Genomic DNA, 25,637 nt, shown 5'->3' with positions numbered 1-25,637 from the left:
CACAGATGCATGCATACATAATTGTTTTACAAAGTTGTGTTCCTCCTGTATAGCAAAGTGAATCAGCTATGTATACACATATATCCTCTCTTCCTTGGTTTTTCTTACCATTTAGGTCACCACAGAGCACTGAGTAGAGTTCCCTGTGCTATACAGTAGGTTCTCACTAGCTATTTGTTTTAAACATAGTAGTGTATATATGCCAATCCAATCTCCCAGTCCATCCTACCTCCTTCCCCTCTTGGAATCCATAAATTTGTTCAACCACTCTGGAGACTAGTATGGAAGTTCCTTTAAGAACTAAAAATAGAACTAACACAAACAAATGATTTGTAAACTTAATGTACACTTATGAATTCAGGTGGTTCTCACTAAATTTCATCCTACATTTTCCCTAAACATTGAAGAACAATGCTCCCCACACCCAAGTCCCATGAAATTCTTTATTGCAAGGACCTTGGTGAATGCACTGCCTGGAGTCCAGCTAAGATGCCATGTGTCCAGCCTTGCAGCTCTGACTCAGCTAGGCTGAGTCCCATTTCAGAGGTTCAGTGCCGGACATATTGGGACAGCCACGTTAGACACCTTCTGTGCCATTGAGCTGGCATCTCAGTGACATTCAGACTCAGCCTTAAAATCTCCCAATGCAGGGTGAACAATAAGCAGCTTGAATAGTGTGAAAACTCTTGCTTCCTTTCTCTCTGACCAGTTGTCCTGCCTGGGGCTGGGTGCCAGGGTGACAAGCCCGAGGAAGGAAGACACCTCAGGAGAGGGACTGCGGAGCCACAGTCGTTTCAATGCGAGTATCTGCCTGGGACATTCCCCACGTGACCCCCTCTCCCCCTCCCTGCCCCAGCCTCAGTGCAGGGGCGGAGTTTCAGCTTGGCAACCAGTCAGGGCAGAGCAGAGGGTCGAGGAGACAGAATGCTCTTCCTCTGGGGGTGCTGTCATTCTGGGAGTGCATCTAAGGTAATTCAATGGAAAACGGTGCTAACAAAACTCGTGTGCATCTGTTACAGCCCACAGCATTCCTACACATTTTAGAGGGACAGATAGTGTCGGCATGACATGCCTGAGAAACTAAAATGTTCCTTTGAATTCAACTTTGGATATTGGTTGTGGGGCTCACTATAGGCACTGTCGAAGTGGAAAAACAAAAAGACCCTTAGGTGTAAAAGACAGAGGCTTTGGGGGTCCCTGTGTGAACTGGGGTGTGCTACTTCTCAGGAACGTGGGTGAGACAACGCTGGGTTGGACCACAGAAGATGTGGCTCCAGCCTGGGTGCTGTCACTCACCAGCCATAAGGACTCTCCGGTAGGTCACTTAGTCTCTCTAAGCTCTCTTGTGCTCTGACCTTGGAGATGCTGAACTACCGGCGAGCGCTGGCTTGTGACAAGGCTTGTGAACGTGCTTTGCCAGCTGTATGGCCTTCGATGATGGGTGGGGCATCGTTTTTCATAAGCAGTGGTCCCAGTCATCCACTGTAAACTATGCATCGTCCTCAATACCATCAACACATTAGCTAAGCACTGACTGTGTACAATATAAGGGTCCAGGGTCGTTTCAGCCATGGTCAATGTCCTCAGGGGGCTCAGGGTCTACTTAGTGACAATGAATACACTCCATCATCATTCTTATTATAGTGAGAGAAAAATAGGATCTGCCTCTCCAAGAGGGAGTCAAGAATGAGTCAAGAATACTGGGTCAAGAGTGACCTCCAGATGGAGGGAGGGAAGAGGTGAGATGGAAGCTAGCTTTCATGGGTGGGATAAGGCTTAAGCTGAATATTGAAGGACAACCAGGGTGCTGATGGGTCCCCAGGAAATTTGTGACCACACAATGATGCTTGGTGGAGATGGAAGTTATGCAGTCTAGATCCCAGTCCTGCTTTACATTTCACCTATCAATTCACCTTTCTAGACCTTCAGTTCAGTTCAGTTGCTCAGTCGTGTCTGACTCTTTGTGACCCTACACACTGCAGCATGCCAGGCTTCCTGTCCATCACCAATTCCCGGAGTTTACTCAAACTCATGTCCATTGAGTCTGTGATGCCATCCAACCATCTCATCCTCTGTTGTCCCCTTCTCCTCCCCCCACCTTCAGTCATTCCCAGCATCAGGGTCTTTTTAAATGAACCAGTTCTTCACATCAGGTGGCCAAAGTATTGGAGTTTCAGCTTCGGCATCAGTCCTTCCAATGAATATTCAGGACTGATTTCCTTTAGGATGGACTAGTTGGATCTCCTTGCAGTCCAAGAGACTCTCAAGAGTCTTCTCCAACACCACAGTTCAAAAACATCCATTCTTTGGTGCTCAGCTTTTTTTATAGTCCAACTCTCATATCCATACATGACTACTGGGAAAACTAAAGCTTTGACTAGATGGAGCTTTGTTGGCAAAGTAACATCTCTGCTTTTTAATATGCTGTCTAGGTTGGTCATAGCTTTTCTTTCAAGGAGCAACCATCTTTTAATTTCATGGCTGAAGTCACCATCTGCAGTGATTTTGAAGCCCCCCAAAATTAAGTCTCTCACTGTTTCCATCGTTTCCCCATCTATTTGTCACGAAGTGATGGGACCAGATGGAATGCAGAGTTCCAAAGAATAGCAAGGAGAGACAAGAAAGCCTTCCTCAGTGATCAATGCAAAGAAATAGAGGAAAACAATAGAATGGGGAAGACTAGAGATCTCTTGCAGACCTTGATTCCCTCTTAATACGCAGATTTCCTGTCTTGATTCCTACATATATCAGATGAATGTTGTACCAAAGTAAAATGATATTTTCAAACACCAGGACCTGAAGTCTTTTAGAAGAGTGAAATCAGGTAAACAAAGAGACTATTATTATGTCACTCATACTTTTCCAATATTTTCATTAGACAGCAAACTAGAGACTTCTGTTTATACAACCCAGGGAGTCCACGAATGAAAGGTTGCCTGGATGAAGGCATTCCTTTCTCAGTGCTCAGACCACAGAGGTGTGTGAGTGAAAGCTGGACAAAGAACCTGGCTTACTTGCCCGGTTTCTGTTCACTAAGCCTCATGGTATCCACTTACAGACACACTGATAGCAAACAGAGTCCCGCCATAGCGTTCCCAAGGCTTGTGGTCTGCTCTTCACAGCATCACTCCAGGGATATTAAGCGTCTCTTTTCTTCTGCCTTTCTTTCCCTTCATGGTAGTGTTGGAGGTACTACAGAAGACAAATTCCAGACTTTCCAGGGCTTGTCCCCTGGAAGGTGATAATCCCTACTCTCCAACAAACTGCTCCCGGAGAGGAGCTCCTAGAGAAAGCCCCTTTGTGGGAGCACTTGTGAGCTGCATTTGCTCAGCAATGCTTATCCTACCCAAGGGGCAGCAACCCCCACATCACGATGCGCTTGGTTTTCTTCATTCCAATGCCTTCTCTGATGGTCTGTTGCCTTTTCAGAGTTGAAAAGAGGGGGCGCTGCCCAGCGATCAGGGATCAGGCAGGGCCCAGCAGCTGGCTCGGGGCCTTCTGCAGGATGAGGGCTGCAAACAAACATGTGATTCATAGCTGAGGGGAGCCTGCCAGCTCCAGCTGCCAGGGTATGGTTGGCACTGGTCGAGAAGGTGCTTTCTGCTCTGTGCCCTTGTGTGCCTTCTGCGCTGGAAACACAGCTCCCCACCCCCAGTTTCTCTCTCCCATTTCTTGTCTCCACGTGGAGCTGTTTGACTGGACGGAACAGCTAGCAAAACCCTTCATTCTGTCCGTATTCAATCAGGTACTTGAAACAGCGCACAACTCATGCTGAACTCAGTCAAGACCAATAGCATCAGGCTCCTTTTGTTGAAGCATTAACTCTAAGTTCTACAAACAATTTCCACAAGTGGAGTTCTTGTTGCTTACATGGCACTGTCTACTGTCAGGGAACAGCCGCGGAAATGCCAAGCCACAGAGCAGCACCATCTTTTCCCTCCTTGAACACTCTTTCTGGAAGTTCATCCCGGGAGTGTTCTCCCCTGAGACCTAGCTATAGTCAGGTAAGGGCTCAAGGCAGAACTTATCAAAGAAGTGTTGGGTTCTAAGTGCAAGAACCAGCAGTACCACTCCACAGAGGAGTGAGGGTGAAGGATAAAATTCATCGTTAAACTTAGGGGTCTGCTGACTGCAGGTGGTTTGGGGCAAATCTCAGGATTTCTATCTGGGACTGAAAACAGTTCATATCTCGCCATGGAAATGAAATCGGTTAAACTGAGGAGCCATAGTCCTAAGAGATCATTAAAACTTTGGGGGATGAACACTCTTCTAGCTGTGCAAATGATGCTTTTAAATACCTGGGTAGAAGGTGATGGAACCCTGTCAATTCTCTGAATCGAGTGAGAGATCAAGTTGCCTCCCCACTTAAAGAAAGCTTCTGGGGGCTTCCCCAGTGGCTCAAGGGTAAAGAATCTGCTTGCCAAGCAGGAGATGCAAGTTAGATCCCTGGCTTGGAAGATCCCCTGGAGAAGGAAATGGCGCTCTAGTATTTTTGCCTGGGAAATCCCATGGACAGAGGAGCCTGGTGAGCTACCATCCATAAGGTCACAAAAGAGTCGGACAGGACTTAGCGACTAAACAACAGCAATGAAGCTGAGGACTGGGAATCCTTGAAAGACCCTAAGAAGTTTCTATCAGTCTGGGAACACAAGTATTACCTACAGTGTGAAGCTATAAACACCTGTTGAATATGTGTCTGTAAATATCATGATTAGTAAAACTTCAAAAATGTTCATAAAACAAAGAAAGCTTCTGTTGACACGCTGCTAAGAGAGAAAAGCAAAGTACTCTTATATCTCCAGTCTACTAACTTATGTATGAGACAGAAGAAATATATTTGCCTCTGCACATCTGTGTTCATGGCATACAGGAAGGATGAAGAAGAAATCATCGAGTTTGGGGAGTGCAACAGATGGGTGGGAGCAGGTTAGAAAGGATGGAGAGATGGTGACAGGGGATGAGGGGTGATACTTCTCTGAATATACCTTTTTGAATAGTTTGGGCTTTTAGTGCCGTGTTATGTTTTGCATTCCCCAAATAAATGAAACCAGTAAGACTGAGGGGTAGGGGAGAAGGCAATCTCCGTTACTCCTTTGTGCTTAGTCGCCCAGTTGTGTTGGATTCTTTGCGACCCCATGGACTGTAGCCCACCAGGCTCCTCTGTCCATGGGGATTCTCCAGGCAAGAATGCTAGAGCGGGTTGCCATGTCCTCCTCCAGGGGATCCTCCCGACCCAGGGATCAAACCCAGGTCTCCTGCTTTGCAGGTAGATTTTCTACCATCTGAGCCACCAGGGAAGCTCCTTAGGAAAGCTGAAAAATCATACTAGTGATAGGAATAGTCAATAAAGAAAGGTCATACATAAAGGGCACAATTCTTAGTCTTTCAGATTTTTTTTAAGGAATTTGCTATAAACTCGGAAGTTGAAATCTACACAACCTGAAGTTCTATAGCTTCTGCATAGCTGGAGCTCTTTGAGAACATAGTAGTGACTGTATGATTCCAGTAAAGGTCTGACAAGTGATGCCGTAGACTGAATGTTTGTGTACCTCCCACTGCCCCCTCCCCCAAATCCATACATTGAAACTCAATCCCCAATGTGATGGTAATATTAGGTGGTGGGGCATTTGGGAGGTGCTAAGGTCACAAGGTTGGGGCCCTCATGAACGGGACTAGTGGTCTGTTTTTTATAAAAGAGACCCCAGAGAGCTCCCTTGCCCTTTCTGCCATGTGAGGATACAATGAAAATATGGCCATCTGTGAAGTAGGGAGTATGCTCTCATCAGAAATGAATCTGCCAGCACCATGATCTTGGACTTACCAGCTTCTGTAACTGTGAGAAACAAATTCATGTTGTCACAACCCACTTAGTTTATGGTATTTTGTTAGCAGCCCTATTGGACTTATGACACAAGAATATCTTTTGGGGGGTTGTAGGAAGTCCTTGGGGCTGGATCCAGGCAAGTGGGAAAACAGATGGTTTGTCTCTGAATCTTGTCTTCTCATTTCCTGCCTTCTCTTCCACCCTTAGAAGAGTTCAGTTCCCATGCCCAGCTCCCCTAACCTGTCTCCATGCCTGATTATCCCTGATAAGGCCCTAAGGCGGGAGCCTGAAGGATGACCTTTAGGTCCTAATACTGTACATAAATATTTTGGTAGTCTAATCACATCCTGTGTTCAGGACAGCATTTTTGTAGGAAATAGCTGTAATCATTTCTGGTTAAAGGGTCTGGAAAGATTTGAATCCCGCCTTCAGGATATGTGAAAAGTGTACATGTTCAAATCCCACTGGGATAGTTCAATACAAAGCTGCCTTGCTGGCATGCAGAAAGATCCCAAGTAAACTTGACTTTGCTTCCCTGACTCCAGAAAAGAAGACTGAGTACCCAAGATTGAGTAAGTTTCCAAACTGACCATGACCCCAGATACCCCTCAGTCAATGATACTGTGTTTGGGTTAATCTGGATGCTTTACCTGAAGATGACCTCTTTTCCAGGGCATCTCTGACCTGGAGTAGGTCTCCTGGAGTGTCATTAACTGTGTTAATTAGCATTGGAAAAGAGGAGGAAAGAGTAATTTGTTAAGACTTTCATCCCATAGAACTTGCCCCAGATGTTTTATTCTTGCCTTTTATTTTTAGCAATGACAGCAATTGGTTTAAATTTTGGTTTCTAATAAATCAATTCCATTTACCTCACCCTCTATTAAACATGCCAAGCAGATTTTACATTATAAATCTACTATTTTAATGGGACTTAATAGGCTTACTTTTAGATCTTCAAAGACTTATAGACACTCATCAGAGTGGGAAAGGGCTGCTGCCTTGACTGGCGGTATATTCAAAGAACACATTTCAGAGAAGTCATTAAAGGGACGTGTGTCTTCCCTCTTCAAAATCTTCGTCATTCTTCTGTGTACACAGAAGTGTACATGTGTACACGTGTGCCTCACAAGAGGGCTTTCTCCAGCCCCAAGCCTTTGGAAGCCAGGATGCCTCACACAGAGCGTTAACTACAGCTCCCCAGAGCCCCGTCTTTTTAGAGCTGAGCCATGTGCTACCATAAATAAGTCCTCCCTGAAGTGCTTATCTTGCTTCTGGCAAGGATAGAATAATTTAGACGCCTGCCTTGTAACACCTGCAGAAAAGAATTTAGGAGAAGAAAACGGTTCTACATCTGGGCATGGGAAAGGGAAAGGCCCGTTAACAACCCAAAGTATGATGTGGAAAGGCTATGTGGGCGACTTGACTCAGAGTTGGAGGGAAAAGAACCTAGAGGTTTAAATACCAGTAGTTGGGTCTAAAGCCAAGAAGAAAGGAGAGGAGATGAACTCACAGATAACAGGACTATTAGATAGACAGGTGTTCCAAGATGGTCATACAAAGGTTGCTGCCTCTTTCTGAACCTCGGTCCCCTGTGAAAGAAACTTTGTTTCTGGATTTAAATTTATTCGGTGCTTGAGGTTTCTGTGAAGTAAAGTCATGCATCCCAGGTATATGTTGGGGTAACAGAAAAAAACTATATTTGGAATTCTGTGTGCCTGAAGCTGTTTGCCAAACCTAATATTTGTAGCCTCATGACTTGTCATTCATGGAAAAGGCTGATTCGTGGAGTTGAGTGAGTGGCAAGTATCCTGCAGAATCATCTTGATGAGACTAGGCCTGAACGTTCATCTGTGGATTTCACCAATGGTGGATATAAGGAATTGCCCTATATAAAAAAGTATGTCTTTTTAATTTGTGTGTGTGTGCTGTTGGGGACATTATTTAATGCCTTTAAACAAGGAAATCCTTGGTAAAATCCCTTCAAAATCAAACACCAGGAAAGTGTTTGTTCCTGCCGATGAACTGTCTCCTGGAATTACCCAAAGAAGTACTCAAAAGTAGAGAACACCCGGCTGTTTTCTACTTTTCTTAGGTTGGTGGACCTACGCTCAGAAGTAAGTCTTATGTTTGATCACTACCATTCTTCTTAATTAGAATTTACTGCTATAGTTCCTTCTCTTTCCACCTTTACTTTGGGGTTCATTTTAGTTCTGAAAATCTTTTCTACCATCTCAGTGTTTTTTTTTCCCCTGAAGTGGGTGGCATATAAAGAAAGGTGCAATTAATTCAGAGGTTTAAAATGTGCCTCTTGTGACAGTTATTTCCAAATAGCGCTGCATTCCTCCTGGCAGAATATTTGCTTCCTCCCTCTCCATTGTTTATTTATTTGATGTGAGAAAGAACAAGAAAGCAAAAGATAGCAAACTGAGGGTGGAGGGTTTGCCTGGAAAATTCCCAGGAAGAAACAACTGACAAAATAATACCCTCTGAAGCAGATGGATCCTATGGAGAATTATGATTTCCATGTTCAAAACTCTTTCTCTGTACAAACATAGCTGGAAGCTGGTTTTAGCCAGTTCTTCCCTCAGTGCTCAAGCAACCACTGAAATGACATATGTGCCTCGAAGCCCCAGGGTTTACCTTAGATGCTTGGAAGTGTGGGTGTGTTTACCTGGAGTCCCAGGCTGGAATAGCTGCAAAAAGAGTGAAGTTAATACACAGAAGGAGCACCAGCTTAGTGGCTCAGTGGTGAAGAATCCTCCGGCCAATGCCAGAGGCAGGGGTTCAATCCCTGGTCCGGGAGGGTCCCACATGCCACGGAGCAACTAAGCCCACGTGTCACAACTACTGAGCCTGTGCTCTAGAGCCCGGCAGCCACAACTACTGAGCCCATGCGCCCTAGAGCCCAAGCTCTGCAACAAGAGAAGTCACTGCAATGAGAAGCCCACAGACTGCAACCTGAGAGTAGCCCCTACTCACCGCAACTAGAGAAATGCCCTCGTGGCAATGAAGACCCAGCACAGCCAATAATAAATCAATAAAATTATTAAAGAAAACATGCAGAAGGGGACCTGGGAGATTTTGCCATCCTGGTTGCTGGCCACATTCCTAGATTCCTAGGACATCCATTAAGATCTTTGAATTTATTTTAAACTTGTCCATTGTTATTAACAAGGTTTGAGAAATTAGTTCACAACTTGAAAGACTACCCTTTAGGTAGCAATACAAGGCTCTTGTGCTATTTCCCTTCAAATGAGTGTTTATTGATTGTTTTTTTCTGTGTCTAGTTTTGAGGAAGAAAGATCTGGTGCTTCCGAATTCTCTTTGAAGCACTTTTTAAAGGCATGGTGACAAATGCTGACTGTAGTAGGTGCCAATAAATGTGTCAACTGAATAAGTTTTAAAAAATGGAAACCCAAAGGAGCTTTGAACAGCAGGTGGGCGAGTGGTCTGAAAGTGGAAACACTTTGAGTTCTCTTCTTGCACTGCCCTTATCTAGGACAGCAATAACAGTGGGCTGTTTCCCACCCGGCACTCCACCCTTTCTTCTCAACCCTGCCCAGGGGAGTCAGTCCTGCTGGCTGTATCACCCAGGCCTCCTTGCTCTCTGGCGTCTCACTGGTCTTGGCCTGGGGCTGACAGCTGGGGAACAGATTGAGTGAACTGCCCCCATTCCAGCCTTTGCTTTTTGTCTCACCATCCGTTGTTTTTCTCTTAATCCTGCCCGCAACCCTCTAAGTGGTCCCCTGCTAAGTTCTTGTCATTTGAACCATCTGGGGTGGCTTCCGCTTTCAGCCAGGCTTCTGATACAAATGATAACCAGCTTTAGCAAACTGGAAATGGATTTTGAGCAGTGGGATTAAATTCTGAAACTCTGGGATCACATCAGCTGTGTCTGGCTTCTTCCTAAGAGGCTGTGAGGTGGAGAGAGAAGCAGGGAAGATGAACTGGTCCCCACATGCCTGGGCTCTTGCAGCCTGATGCTCCTTCTGACGAGAAGTGGAAGAACAGGGACAGTTCAAGTGGTCTGAAGCCACTGTTTCAAGGGCTTAAAATGATTTTACCCACCAAAGGTATTAACACACTTGGGGATAAAAGAGCTTTGCTCACGACTTAACCAGCAATTTTAATTAAAAATGGAGTTTTTTTTTTTTTTTTAAATAGCCACTTGACAAGAAGGTAAAGAGACCCCCTAATGGGGTAGTGAGACCAGAGTCCAGGCTTCATTCTGCGGGCAGCACTGTCCTCACGACCTTGCAAGAAGATAGAAATGTACATAATTGCAGAGGAAACTGCAAGACTAGAGGAGAAAAGGAGGCTAGGCCACGGTGGGCAATGACATCCACAATCTTTCATATTTATATCTTATATATATATATTACATCCAAGTACGACAGTCATTTGTACCATTTCCCAAGAGACACGGATGTTTCCAAGGCAAGGCAGGGCACGGGGAAGGGGGTAGGATGGGGGTCCGGCCCAGAGGAGGGGGCTGGGAGCTGCCTCACAGAAGCTGTAGGAGCTTCAGCGATTGTAAGAGGGCTGCAGGCTCGGCCGACGCCAGATACTGGCAGCAGAGCCAGTCCTCCAGCTCCACCCCGCGCCGGCGGTCCACCGCCTTCTCGGCGAACTTCATCATCATCAGGGCTCGCTTCATGTCGATCCAGTTGTGGAGCGTGGCGCACAGCGTCTCCTCTGAGGTGCCCGGCGGCTCCACCAGCTCGCGCCGGGGCCCCCACAGCAGGCACTGCAGCACGCGCTTGGCCTCGCCGATGCGGATGCGCTTGATGGGGTCAGCCTCCAGCAGCAGGTGAGCGAGCCGCTGCAGGCCCGGCGAGTAGAGGGACAGCGCGGGCAGTGGGGGTAGGTCCTCCTGCCGGTAGTCCTGCTCCCGGAGCTGCGCCCGCACCTCGAACGGGTTGGGCTGGTGGAGCAGCTCGTAGATGAGGATGCCCGTTTGGAACTCGTCGAACTTGCGGTACTGGGAGGCAGACACGATCTCGGGGGCCAGGCGTGCCTGGCTCTTCTTCTGTTGCAGGTTGGCCGTGCCGCCAGGCTTCTGCTTGGCCTTCAGGAAGTTGCTGATGATAAGCCGGGGTAAGTGTTTCTCACCGGACCCTCCCTGAAAGGCCGGGGCGGCTGGAGGGGTGTGGGTGACGCTGGTAGGGAGGGTGGCTGAGGGGCCAGAGGAGGGGGTAGCCGCTGGGGCAGGGGATGTGGTGGTGGGAGGGACGGAGGCAGCGGGGGAGGGCTCGGGGGAGGCCTGGGGGGCGCAGTGCACCAGCAGCAGGTTCTCCAGGCACAGGTCTCGGTGGATGATCCCATGCTCCTTCAGGTGCTCCAGCCCGTTGCAGAGCTGCAGGAGCAGGAAGCACACCCGCCGCTCGTAAACCTCGGGCTCAGACTGGTGGCTGGTGGCCAAGTCCCGCACAAAGTCCGAGGCGGTCTGGTGGGGCACCTCCCGGGTGATGACCACCACGCAGTCCTGCTCCTGAGTAGGGGGATGTGAGGGCAGGGCAGACAGAGGGTCCTTGGGTGCGTCAGGAGAGGTGAGCATGCTGGAGGGCACGGAGGCGACAAAGTGACCACAGTCCTGCTGGATATTGAAGTGCACGGGCACGGAAGGGCTGCAGTATGAGGCCGCTTTGGGCTCGGGGGTTTTGCAGATCTGTGGGGGAAAGCGCAAGTGAGGTCAAAAGCCAGAGCCGTCATTCTGTTCAGTAAACGGTGCTGGGACATTTAGACATCCACATGCAAATGGTGAACTTACACCCCTACCGCCCACTGCGCACACACCATGTAACTCAAAATGGCTCACAGAGACCTAGGTCACAATGGAGAGGCTTAGGTGTGAGAGCCAAAACATACACGCTTTTGAAGAAAACACAGGGCAGAATCTTTGAGGCCTTAGGCTAAGCCAAGACCATGAAAAAAGAAAAAGGCCGGCAAACTTGACCTTATCAAAACTTAAAACTTGTGTGGTTGAAAAAGTATTAAGAAAATTGGGAGACAAGTATTAGAGTGGGAGGAAATATTTGCAAAACACATATCCATCCAGAATTCTTGCAAAGTTGTCGTAAAATAAATCATCCAATCAAAAAGTCGGCAGAAAATATTCACAGGCATTTCACCCAAGAACTATGTAAGCGGCCATAAGCACACGAAAAGATGTTCAACATCAAGAGTCATAAGGGAAAGGCAAGTCAAAAACACGAGAGCCCAGGTGATGCCCACCAGAATGGCTGTAATAAAATGATAATACCAAGCGTCCATGAGGATGTGCAGAAATGGGAATTCTCAGATACAGCTGGTGGGATGTAAAATGGTACCACCGCTTTGGAATACAGATTGTCAATTTCTTAAAAAGTTAAACCTAAAATGATCATACAACCCAGCCAGAATGAGTTCCCTTGAGAGTAAGACATCTCTCTGCCCATAATGTGGACTGGATGAATTCTCAGGAAGCCAGGTAAGAGCTTCCTCAGGCAATCAGCCTCACTCCCCAGCCACTGCACCTAACTTGGCAGCTACCTGACAGCAGATATGTTTGATCGCTGGGATGTTCCCTTCTTGGGGAATCTCAGGGGCAGAGATGCAGGCCCTACACCTCTAGGGCGTGGTCAAATTCTCTTAGGCTGCCCTGGTTTCTAGATCCAGGTAAATACGCCGCCATGCCTACCAATTGTCACAACCCTTGGGGCTGATTTTAGTGGTGCTGCTAAGTACAAGCCACTCCTCCAAGGGTGAGTCATAGCAGCTGAAAGAAAACAGAAAGCTCTCCAGGGAATAGGGAACCCCAAGGGCCCAAAGGCACCCTCTGAACTGAAGATGGAAATAAACAAGTGGAGGATCTCAAGTTCTCTGGGGAATTCCTATGCTTTGTCTTTCCCGCCTCTTCTACATCTTTTTGTACTAACGACAGCGTCAGCCACCTAAGGATCCTGAGCAACAAGAATCTTCATATGGTGGCTGCACAACTGGAGAGTCCTGAGCCACACACAATGGCCCTCCGTCAGGCCTGATCCCCTCTAATTACACTGAAAGAGACTGTAGGCAGTCTGTGGGGACTCCTCTCCAAAGGAGATGGTGTAGCCCTAGCTGTGCTTTGTAGAAGGGTAAGGATCAGTGTGTAATCCTGAGAAGAAAGGCATCTGGCCCCATCTACAAAATATCACCCAGCAAACAATTTCAAAATAACCCTTTGGGCTGCTGCATGGCTATACTCGAATGATCATGGCAGCGTTTATGGAGTGCCACAATGCTTACAGGTGACGTTTTTAGAAGTTCTATTGCAAGCACCTTTTCAAAGAGATTTATTTATATTGCATCTCTACAAATCTCAGCATGAAACCTGGCATAAAGGAGCTCAGCTTCTAAGAAAACTTTTTAGAAGACAATTGGAGCGTTGGGGGCTCGGGGGGAGGGAACACATTAATTTAGTGATCCCTCTTATTAGAAAAGTAGAATAGAAATAAAAGGGAAACTCATTTTATCCCAGACAGTTTCCTCTTCCATTAACAAAAGTGATTTCAGGATACATGTCAAAAAGGCGCTGCTGTAGGTTCTTTCTTATCTGAGCCCAGCCAGCTATATTCAGTTTTTAAATGGCAGTTTCCTGCAACATTGTCGGCGGGGGTGGTCCTCAAAAAATAGTCTAGTGTATAAATACCAACAACCACTGTGTATGGACCTGTCTGCAGTGCCATCCATGGATACAAGTGAGAGCTTCTCAACTACAACATACTCAGCAAACTTTCATATGGTGCCTATGAAGCATGTTTCCTGTAGTGTCTCTTTAAATCTCACTGAACAACTCGATGAGATAGATGTTACTACAGAGCAGGAAGCTGAAACTTTAAAAAGTTAAGTTATTTGCCCAAGATTATACAGCTGAGAAGTGTTCTGGAGGTGAAGAGTATGAGCTTTAGGGTGAAAAGGACCTCAGTTTAAATATGAACTCTGCAAACATTAGCAAGTTACCCTTGATTCTTGTTCTTTTTGGTCGGTCGTTAGGTACTATTGATGTAGTCACAAACACTGAATGCATGAATGCTGAACCACTGCTCCTGGGGAAATGCAACGTGAAGTTCTTACACGCCTCTGGGCACAAGATGTTCATCAACTGGCCAATGTATAACCCTGCTGTATGTGTGTTTCTGTTTAAAGATGCCTTATTCATAGATACTGTTGAGTATCTCAACTGTGCTAACAGTGACTCATGGCTGACAGCAGTATAGCTCATGCCTGAAAAGAAGCTGATCTAACACCTTCTCAAAACTGCATCACAGCCTTCCTGACCTTAGGAACATGAGACAGGACTTCATTGCTTGGCATGGCCATTTTAAAGGGTGAAATCACCAACAAAAAGTACAACAAAAGTATGAAGGTTAGGCACTTGTTTACAGTATGAGAGCTGTAAAAGAAGGTGGCGAGTCCCCATGTAGCACCTCAGCTAGGGATTTGCGTGTTGAATAACTCAGATCTCCCTAACTCTGCACATGGCCAGGAATGACCACTAAAGCACCCCAAGTATTCATTATTTGAGGTTACAAAAAATTTCAGCACCAAATTCACAAATATGAAATCCCCAAATATTGAGAACTGACTGTATTTATCTCAAAGTCTGTTTCTCCTCTGTATCTCAGGGGCAGTGTCCCTCCTCACAGGGCCACTGGGAGCATTAAAAGACACAACACAGATGCAGCTTTCAACACAAAGCCTAGCCCAGGTGAGCACCCACCGGAAAAGGTTGCTATGGTGACTGCCCTTGTGGGTCTGGACTGGTGGTGGAGCCAGACAATCCAGAGGTGGCTGGCAGGTAATTGTACAAACACAGAGGGCACAGCTGCTGGGCCTGAGATGTGTTTCCAAGGATCCTTTTCTCCAGGGTATCAAAGGCCTGAGCCCAACAAAAACTCTCCTCGGGAGCCCAGGCAGAGCAAGTGACAACTAGCCTGGATGGGATCAGTGAGCTGGTCCTCTGGCAAGACCACACTGCCTCGAACAAAAGATGGGGTGCATGTTAACCAGTGGGGGAGCCCTGGGTAGGGCCCCTCAAGATCATTCTACAGTGTCAAATTAGGGGTGAAGGTAGAGGAGGTCGGTGAAAGGCTTCTCTTCCACCCCCACCTCCCCTCACCACCTTGCAAGATCATCTTCAGGGGTCTGTGCTCAGGTTTTGGCTCGAGACCTTCACACAGACTGGTTCAGCTCCAATTTCAAAGGTTTCATTGAGCCAAGTCTCCCTTTAAACTTTGGTGCCTTGGCCTGCTTCGTGGTTGAAAATCTGGGCTAAGTCACGTCTGCGAAATAAAAAAGGCCCGGCCAGCTTAACACAGGTCCCTAATTACTGGAGTTCTGGCTGACTGAGGCACAAAACAGCTTCAACAGCACACGTAACAAAGGCTTTTTCTCCTACCCTGTATTCGTGGAGCAGGGCTACACGAGCTGGCTTTACTCGCTCGCTGCCACAGGAGGCAAAGCCCATAAACAGAGGAACCAACATGAGCCCGAGCAGGTGCGAGCCTGCAGCTGAAGCTCCTGCATCCCAGGCACGGATGAGAGGAGCTGGGCCACAGACAGGAGGCTCGGGAAGGAGCCTACTCCCCCTCCTGGGGACCCAGAGGATTCAGATGACTGTATTCCATCCAGAACCAGCACTAATGAAGTGGAACAGTGGCACGTGCAGGAGGATGCTCTGCGCCCCACCCCCACCCCATCACCAGGCCAGGCACATCTGCAAATTGATGCCGCTGTTCCCTAGACTCTGAATACTTGAAATTCTTCTTCAAATTTCCTTTTCACAAAATATTGAGCTCCAATATAAAAAAAAAAAAGTTTAAAAAATTTTAAAAAGAAATTTCCTTTTCACACGCTACGGAGATACTCCCTGATCTGCCAAGGCTCCAACAGAATCACAAAGAACACTGGGACTCTCTTCCTAAACAGGCCCAAGGTCTATCTGCTGGTTTTCTTCTTTTTTTTTTTTTAAGGTTTTTTTTTTTTTTTTGATATGGGCCATTTTTAAAGTTTTTATTGACTTGGTTTCAATATTGTTTCTGTTTGGGGTTTTTTGGTTGGGAGGCATGTGGGATCTTAGCTCCCTGACCAAGGATCAAACCAGCACCCCCTGTGCTGGAAGGTGAAGCCTTAACCACTGGACTGCCAGGGAAGTCCCTCCTTATGATTTAGATTTCAAATGAAATGAACAACACTGCCTTCTAACGTTTTCTGGGAATGCTGAATTATCTGCACTGTTCTTCAGAATTGGCTAACTCTACATTATTACAGGAGGTCTTAGAATCCAAGCTGCACATCACAACCACGAATCTAAAAAACCAAACCCCTTGATCCAGAAGTTCTGATCCAGTGGCAGATCTTGCGCCAAGTGGCCCCCTTGGGCCACATCACTTTCGACCCCATGGGCAAGAAGGATTAAAAGCCTGTCCCACCAGGCTCGTTCCTCCTCAAAATGGAGAGGTCAGCTGTCTCTTGACAGTGAAGGAGCCCCCAGGTCCAGCCCCAGGAGGCAGGGGACAGTAATGATGCCCTTGAACACAAGAAAATGTTCAGGGTGGAAGCAGAGGGATGATTCAAAGTTCATTTTCTCAGGTCCACTTGGTCAGCAGAAGCAAAGAACTTCCTAAAGGCACCTCCACCCCCTTGACTTTCAAGGAGCTCAAATTTTCATCCCTTCATGGGATGGGTACAGATCCCAGGCTCTGGGCTGCCAGTGATGACCAGGCTGACCACATTCAGCTCACTCTTTCCTCTACCGAACTCGTGCATACAAATCACACTGCATCATGTCCTGGGCCAGGCAGAGTGAACTCACCGAGCATTTCTAGGAAACGACTCTCCTCTGGGAGGCAGCCGAGGGGACAGGACTTCTCCTGGCTGCCAGCCAGGACCACTGGCCACATGGCAGGGGAGCAGGAGGCAGGGAAGGGACCTACCTTCACGGCGTAGGTGCTGCCGGGGTCCTCGGAGCAGGTGGCGCAATAGTAAATGGCATCCCCCGAGTCACAGCAGGGCTTGTTACAGGTCAGCTTGAACAGGGACCAGTTATTCTCACTGAAGTGCAGCTCCTTCTTCTGGCCGCCCATGAAGAGGTCCTCGCACCTGGCCACGAGGCGGACCAGAGACTGGGCATAGAGGCCCCCCAGCTTGGCATAGGTGCCCTCCTTGCTGCTGATGCTGTTCAGGAGGCTGTGGAGCTGCAGTTGGGTGCTGCCTGCCGAGGCCTGGCTGGACACGCTCAGCTGGGAGGATGAGGCGGAGGAGACCCCTTTGCCCTGCAGGCCTTTGCTGCCCCCCAGCCCCAGTGTGGGGCCCCGGTGGCCACTGCCTTTGGAAGCTTTCTCCAGCGGCTCAGAAGCGGAGAAGACGTGCTGGTGGCGGCCACTGGGGCCCGAGGCGTAGCTGAAGTGGGAGTCCTCATGGACACAGACGTTAGTCTCCGAGTGGCTGAGGTTCAGCTTGGGACTTGCTGTTCTGGGCTTGGGGGAGCCCTGGGTCCAGAAGAAGCCATCTGGGGAGGAGGCTGCCCGACTCACGAGCTTTTTCTGGGGAAGAGGGGGGGGCTGCAGGGGGTCACTGGGGGACACATCCTCGGTGGAGCCCGAAGGGAAGGGGACTGGGGCAAAGAGCTTCTTCCTGCTGTTGGTGGGTGAGTGAGCTGGCTCAGACGATGGACCTGAGAGAGAGAAACAGAAATTCTCAGGCTAAAGTCCATGCTGCTCAGTTCCAGGGTCCTGTGGCCTTTTTTTTTTTTCCATCAAAGTAATTTATTTTATATTGTTTTTATCTCTTTCTTGAAGAGACAACATATGCATATGAGAAAATTAAAAGTGCAAAAAAGGTATACAATGCCAATGAGTCTTCCTCCTATCTGGTCCCTCAGCATCCAGTCCCTCTAATCTAAAGGAAACCACTGCTGGCAATTTCTCACGCATCCTTCTGGAAATCTGCCGAACAACCAAAACAAACACACGCAATATACACACATTTATACAAAGGAGAACAAACAGTGCCCACTGATCCCAATATTCCTTTTCTTCACTTGCCACTATGGCTTGGAGATAGTCCACATCAGATGATGTCCAGGTGTATTTAATTCTTTTAACAACTGTCTCACTCTATACCATCATATGCAAGTATCATAATTTCTTTAACCAGTTCCCGCTGGATGGATACTTTTGCTTCTAATATGTGGCAAACAATGTTGCAACAGCAACAACAAACTTGAACATGTGTGGCTTGGCTGGATTTTTTCAAAAAGTCAGTTTATAGAGGGTAGTGTTTAGCTGCAGTATAATGCCTCCTTTTTAGTGTGTAATTCTATGAGTTTTGATAGACCTCCTGATGGCCTAGGGTACAGGGCAGGCCCACAGACACTTTAGAAGGCAAACGATGGTGATGGTGGTTTAGTCACTAAGTTGCGTGCATCTCTTACGACCCCATGGACTGTAGCCCACTAGGCTCCTCTGTGCATGGAATTTTCCACACAAGAATGCTGGAGTGGGTTGCCATTTTCTTCTCTGAGGATCTTCCCAACCCAGGAATTGAACACAAGTCTCCTCCATTATGGGCAGATTTTTTTTTTTTAACCGCTGAGCCACCAGGGAAGCCCAGAGGGCAGAGGAATGTGATTTTATAAAAGAAGAAGCAGAAAAGTGAGTGGTTCCTAGGCCCCTGAGTTCCCAGAGTGGTGCACATGGATACTGATACGATTCTGGGAAAGTTCCATCACTACCCCAGGTCTCCACAGAGCACAGGTACATCCAGAAACATCACAGAAGGTGAGATGGACAGCCAATCTAGACAGAGAGAAGACTGGACTTAGTCTTTGTATCACTGCATGAAATGGAGAGTTCACAATGAAACAAGAGTTCAGGTAAAAAAAACATTTAAGCCACAGCAATCAGAGCTGAAAAAGAAATAAAAGGAATACAGATAGGAAAAGAAGAAGTAAAACTCTCACTGTTTGCAGATGACATGATCCTCTACATAGAAAACCCTAAAGACTCTACTAGAAAATTACTAGAGTTAATCAATGAATATAGTAAAGTTGCAGGATATAAAATTAACACACAGAAATCCCTTGCATTCCTATACTCCAATAATGAGAAAACAGAAAGAGAAATTAAGGAAACAATACCATTCACCATTGCAACAAGAAGAATAAAATACTTAGGAATATATCTACCTAAAGAAACAAAAGACTTATATATAGAAAACTATAAAACACTGATGAAAGAAATCAAAGAGGACACAAACAGATGGAGAAATATATCGTGTTCATGGATTGGAAGAATTAATATAGTGAAAATGAGTATACTACCCAAAGCAATCTATAGATTCAATGCAATCCCTATCAAGCTACCAATGGTATTTTTCACAGAACTAGAACAAATCATCTCACAATTTGTATGGAAATATAAGAAACCTCGAATAGCCAAAGCAATCTTGAGGAAGAAGAATGGAACTGGAGGAATCAACCTGCCTGACTTCAGGCTCTACTACAAAGCCACAGTCATCAAGACAGTATGGTACTGGCACAAAGATAGAAATATAGATCAATGGAACAAAATAGAAAGCCCAGAGATCAACCCACGCACATATGGACACCTTATCTTCGACAAAGGACGCAAGAATATACAATGGAGAAAAGACAATCTCTTTAACAAGTGGTGCTGGGAAAACTGGTCAACCACTTGTAAAAGAATGAAACTAGAACACTTCCTAACACCATACACAAAAATAAACTCAAAATGGATTAAAGATCTAAACGTAAGACCAGCAACTATAAAACTCCTAGAGGAAAACATAGGCAAAACACTCTCCGACATAAATCACAGCAGGATCCTCCATGACCCACCTCCCAGAATATTGGAAATAAAAGCAAAAATAAACAAATGAGACCTAATTAAAATTAAAAGCTTTTGCACAACAAAGGAAACTATAAGCAAGGTGAAAAGACAGCCTTCAGAATGGGAGAAAATAATAGCAAACGAAGCAACAGACAAACAATTAATCTCAAAAATATACAAGCAACTTCTGCAGCTGAATTCCAGAAAAATAAACGATCCAATCAAAAAATGGGCCAAAGAACTAAACAGACATTTCTCCAAAGAAGACATACAGATGGCTAACAAACACATGAAAAGATGCTCAACATCACTCATTATTAGAGAAATGCAAATCAAAACCACAATGAGGTATCATTTCACACCAGTCAGAATGGCTGCTATCCAAAAGTCTACAAGCAATAAATGCTGGAGAGGGTGTGGAGAAAAGGGAACCCTCTTACACTGTTGGTGGGAATGCAAACTAGTACAGTCACTATGGAGAACAGTGTGGAGATTCCTTAAAAAACTGGGAATAGAACTGCCATATGACCCAGCAATCCCACTGCTGGGCATATACACCGAGGAAACCAGAATTGAAAGAGACGCATGTACCCCAATGTTCATCGCAGCACTGTTTACAATAGCCAGGACATGGAAGCAACCTAGATGTCCATCAGCAGACGAATGGGTAAGGAAGCTGTGGTACATATACACAATGGAATATTACTCAGCCATTAAAAAAAAATACATTTGAATCGGTTCTACTGAGATGGATGAAACTGGAGCCCATTATACAGAGTGAAGTAAGCCAGAAAGAAAAACAACAATACAGTATACTAATGCATATATATGGAATTTGAAAGATGGTAACGATAACCCTATATGCGAGACAGAATAAGAGACACAGATGCATGGAACAATTTTATGGACTCTGAGGGAGAAGGTGAGGGTGGGACGTTCTGGGAGAAGAGCATTGAAACATGTATATTATCATATGTGAAACAGAACACCATTCCATGTTCGATGCATGAGACAAGGGCTCAGGGCCGGGGCAATGGGATGACCCAGAGGGATGGGATGGGGAGGGAGGTGGGTGGGGGGTCCAGGAAGGGGAACACATGTAAACCCATGGCTGATTCATGTCAATGTATGGCAAAAACTATTACAATATTGTAAAGTAATTAGCCCCCAATTAAAATAAATAAATTTATAAAAAAATAAAATAAATAAAATAAAAAAAAATAAAAACAAAAACAAAAACAAACAAACAAACAAAAAAGGTATTGTCGTTGGAGACAAGAAAGTGCCAACTGAAAAAATACTCATTTATTTCATTCTAAGAACTGATTCAAAGATGTACCCACTATTTTAAAAAAAGCTTTTAAGGGGATTTAAAAAAACCTATTAACTGTATCCATATGTGGTAAAATGCATGCTATTATCCTGAAGGTTAAAATGTGAAAGAAACAAGGGTCTCAGATTTAAGGAACTGGACAGTTATGATGTGCACCCATCATTTTCAGGGGGTCCCCAACCTCCAGGATCTAATGGCTGGTGACCTGAGGTGAAGCTGATGTAATAATAATAAAGTGCACAATAAATGTAATTTGCTTGAATCATCCCCAAACCATCTCACCCCCTGCCACCCACAGTCGTGGAAAAACTGTCTTGCAGGAAACCAGTCCCTGGTGCCAAAAAAGTTGGGGACCACTGTGACTGTGCATGTCACCTAAGGGCAGGGCAGGTAGTACCTCTCTGAACCCCTCTCCTCTCAGCAGGATGACCAGAATGAAAGATGCCCAACAAACACAGAGGCCTGAGACAAGTGGAGAGAGGCCCCAAAGGAAGGCCACTGTTAATTTTACGTCACTTCACTCAAGGCCTTTGTACGGCTGCTTGTGAATATGTGAGAGCTGTCCATACCTGAGTCTCTCTCTCTTCTTTCTCCAGCCGAAGTGGGACAGAAATGGCCGGCACCAAGCCTCTTATATCCACATGGGGCAGGGCGCAGGATGGGGGGTGGTTTCCTTACTTAAGGTGCTCCTCCATAGGCAAGAGAGAGCAAGGTGGACGACCACGTCCTCAGGCGTTGATATCCGTGCCCCAACCTCACCGACCAGCATCAGTGAGTGACAGCAGAGCAAGCCCAGTGCGAAGCCCCCAGAAGGACAGAGTTAGTACATGCAGCTCGTTGAACCCAGGAGCTGAGAACCAGGTTCAGGCAAAAAGATGTATTATCAACACTCAGAAGATAAGGGTGGGGGAGGAGTGGAGTGTGATCAGAATCCCGGCCAGTCACCCCTGAATGTTCACTGGAAGGACTGATGCTGAGGCTAAAGCTCTAATATTCTGGCCACCTGATGCAAAGAGCCGACTCATTGGAAAAGACCCCGATGCTGGGAAAGATTGAGGGCAGGAGGAGAAGGGGACGACAGAGGATGAGATGGTTGGATGGCAAAACCGACTCAGTGGACATGAGTTTGAGCAAACTCGGGGAGATCGTGAAGGACAGGGAAGCCTGGCATGCTGCAGTCAGTCCATGGGATTGCAGAGAGCTGGACATGACCGAGCTACTGAACGGCAACAACCAGCAACAGGGACACCTTGCCGGACTCCTGGTCCCCGTTCGACTGGCCAGGGAGGCCTGCGACAGATCAGTTTGTGGACTAGTGCCCTCTTTCAGCCTTATGCTTATACCTACCCCCTTACTTGGTTTGCTTTTCTTGACTTCCTTGTATGGCTCTCACCACATCCCCTTCTGCCTCTACCCTGATCTGAGGGTGCACAGAGAGATATCAGCTGTCAGTCTTACTCAGCTGCGTTTCCTCATTTAAAACTGACCAGACTGCATCCCCACAAAGGACCCTTCCAAACTAATAGTCTACAGGTTCAGCCACTCTTTCCATTTTCAACAGCTCCTCATGTGTATTCTGTCTCAAAGCTGCCCCTGAAAGAAAATACCTCTAGGCTGATGGTTATCTGGCTTCCTCTGTTCCTCTAGCTCTAGCTCTCACATGCTGTGGCTGGAAAACTTTTCAATCTTTAAGAATAGCAGGAATCTTAAAAAAAAAATATATATATATATATATGTATGTGTGTATATATATATATATATACATATAAAATCAGCAACACTTCTTATTCCCTGGATTACCAAAGAAAACCAAGAGGTTGTGCTTTAGCACAAAAAATAACATGTGTGTTCAGGCAGTTGGAAGGAAGTGATTTTTCTCCTTTGCCCTGTAGGTATTCTCTTGCTTTCTTGTGGGAACTGTGAGTCAGTGGCTTTGATGAGATCTATATCCTGCAACCTCTGAACTAAGTCGAGCCAGGAGTACTGGATATTAGAAGGAGGCGTGGCTTCAAGGATTAGTGTGTAGGCTGGTTCCTTTTTCTTTATTTCTTAGATGTTAGGTGTTTGTCACCCAACAAGCACTGCCTGAAGCACAGAGCAGTCAGATAGTGGCACCGCACAGGAAGGCTCCCAGCCAGGCGCCTGCCTGCAGATGAAAAGGACTACATGACACAGACCTTATCCAGTGAAGTGAGGCTCATTGGAAATGTGCCCTTTCCCTGTATAGCTGGGCATTACACACATGTGCGTGTGTGCGTGCATGCTAACTCCCTTCACTTGTGTCTGACTCTTTGCGACCCTATGGCCTGTAGCCTGCCAGGCTCCTTCATCCATGGGATTCTCCAGGAAAGAGTATTGGAGTGGGTTGCCATGCCCTCCTCCAGGGGATCTTCCCAACCCAGGGATTGAACCTACGTCTCTTACATCTCCTGCATTGGCAGGCGGGTTCTTTACCACCACCTCCACCTGGGAAGCTCTTTACATACACACACATACATACACATAGTTTGGTAACAGGCACCCTACCTTCTGTCCTGAGGCATTCTTAATCCACGCTTCAGACGTGGACCCACAACTGGTGAGAAGACCGTAATTCTCTCTGACGGCTCCCAGGCACCACAGGACTGAATAAATAACATCTCAGCTGTTAATATCCTTAGGGCTTCTCAGAAAGAGATGTCCACCTGTGACCCTTCTCAATGAAACTATGATTTTTCCACTTCGAGACAGGCAGTAGCTGTCTTCTATGGAATCACAGGGCGCCCCCGAAAGCCCACTCTGGTTCTGTCACGTTCTTGAATCTTCCACTGGGCACCTCCTCAGAAACATGGCTGTGACCTTGCAGAGGCTAGACTCTTACTATGTGTAGCAGCTGCCACCCTCTGCATTTAGAAGAGCCAGAAAGAAGAGGGAACAAACATGCCTTGACACCTAAAATAGTCTCAAAACTCACAGGCAAGCCACTGGTTTAGAAAAATGTGCCTAAAAAAATCATGAAACACTTTGGCCAACAGCCCATATTCTCAGGACTCAGATCCAAGGGTGCACGAGACAGAGTTAAATATATCCTGGGGTTTTAGGCCAGTGTTAGGTCACTCTGTTTCCAAATTCTGGCTTACAATTAAGGGTGTAAAAAGCGTAAGAATGGAAAATACTTTCCTGGGAAGTCTGCCTACATCACAGTTACATCATTGGTGGTTTTTTAAAAATGACTTTGCGTACTAATAGGGCCAGAGAGCTACAAACACCATTTCCTAAGTTTTCCTTCCAATTTTCAGTTCTGCATATCAAGCCCGTAGCTAGCTATACAGCAGAACAGCTCTGCACCTCTTTAGTGCCTGTGCTTCAGAGAAAAGCGTTTCCTCCGATGAAACTAACTATCACGTGGTGCATGGGGTAGGATCTTAGAACAACCGACGGGAAGGTAAACTCATTTGGTGTCATCCTATTCAGAAGGCAGAGAAGAGGAACCAGGATTTCAACGGTCCGGAAAAAGAGCTTAACTCCTATGCAGAAACGCAGGCCAAAAGTTCAACCCCAGCACTGTGAGGTTTTCTTATTATAGAGTCCTCTCTTCTGGCTGGGTTTTAATAGGTACTTTCGTTGTTCTCTACAGCCAAAATGAGAGCTGGGCTTCAGGAGGAAGTGGTCAGTCCAGTTTTGAAACGTATAAATAAGCCCATGTGGCTCCCTCGACACCTGGCTCTGCTTTCTGACGGTGGAGGTAAAGGACTGAATGACACAGACCTTGACAGCAGGGAGGCCAGAGCAAACGTGGGGACAAAGGGCAGGGTCCCAGCTAAGAGGCCTCCAGCCCAGCTCCAAACTTTACCTTTGGCAACCGACTCTTCTCCACTTTGTAAAGGAAAGTAAATGGAATTTTCTTTTGTTCCAAACACTTAGTGTTTTGTGGATCTTTTTTTTTAAAATGAGGGTAAGAGGAAATGACTGGCTGGCTGGAAATGACTGTATAGATTAATCCATTCATTCACTCAGTATTTCTTGAGCACCTACTACAGGCAAGGCAGAGGGAACAAAGTAGATGGAGAGGGAACAAAGTAGATGGAGAAAACCTGGTCCGCACCATGGCCTGGTTCAATCCCTACATGTTCAAGGTGAAAAAACTGAAGCCATCGGTGGAGGCCAGCGTCACACAGGAAGTGGTAGTCTTGCAGATTTTGGCCAAAACCCCTCCCCCCCCAACCCCAGAAAATGTTAAGGGTGGGGGTGGAGGGTATGTTTTAGACTCACAGAGAGTAATTTTTTCCTCCAAAGGAAAACTATACAAGCTCTTGTTTGGTTCCACAATCAAAATAGACTAAGCTCTATTTTTTTTTCTTTTGTTAAAGGAAGGCACATGGCATTCCTTCAAGAGGAATGCTTACTTTTTCAAGAAGGCAAACGTGGTCTGAAACTGGAAGCATATTATTAGCATTTTACAATTGTATGGAAAATGCGGTATTTGTGAGATGTCTCTCCGGACTGCTTAAGCATCCCAAGAAACAGTGATCAAGATGGGCAGGCCACTGACACACAAAATGGGGAAGCACTGTCTCAGTTTGGAAAACAGGCTCATGGAAAATATTTCACGTCTACAGCTCGTGTGTGC

At 46.3% G+C, this 25,637-nt stretch overlaps 1 protein-coding gene across 1 annotated transcript in view; it reads right to left on the bottom strand.

Moving 5' to 3' along the window:
• Positions 1-10,155: 10,155 nt before the first annotated feature.
• Positions 10,156-25,637, bottom strand: part of PRAG1 (PEAK1 related, kinase-activating pseudokinase 1) — a 48,619-nt gene continuing 33,137 nt past the window's right edge. Inside the window, exons 5-6 of the mRNA XM_081520932.1 lie at positions 16,780-17,519; positions 10,156-11,492 (exon numbers count right to left, since the gene is read on the bottom strand). Of these exons, the coding sequence (XP_081377058.1) occupies positions 10,329-11,492; positions 16,780-17,519 (1,904 nt within the window). The 3' untranslated portion in view covers positions 10,156-10,328. The remainder of the gene's footprint in view (positions 11,493-16,779; positions 17,520-25,637) is intronic.

The sequence above is a fragment of the Giraffa tippelskirchi genome, chromosome 8 (assembly GCF_054371585.1).
Source record: "Giraffa tippelskirchi isolate mGirTip1 chromosome 8, T2T-mGirTip1v1.2.pri, whole genome shotgun sequence".
In the NCBI taxonomy this organism is placed as follows: Eukaryota; Metazoa; Chordata; class Mammalia; order Artiodactyla; family Giraffidae; genus Giraffa; species Giraffa tippelskirchi.
The sequence above is the reverse complement of the archived record's forward strand: the minus strand, read 5'-3'. Positions and strand labels throughout refer to the sequence as shown.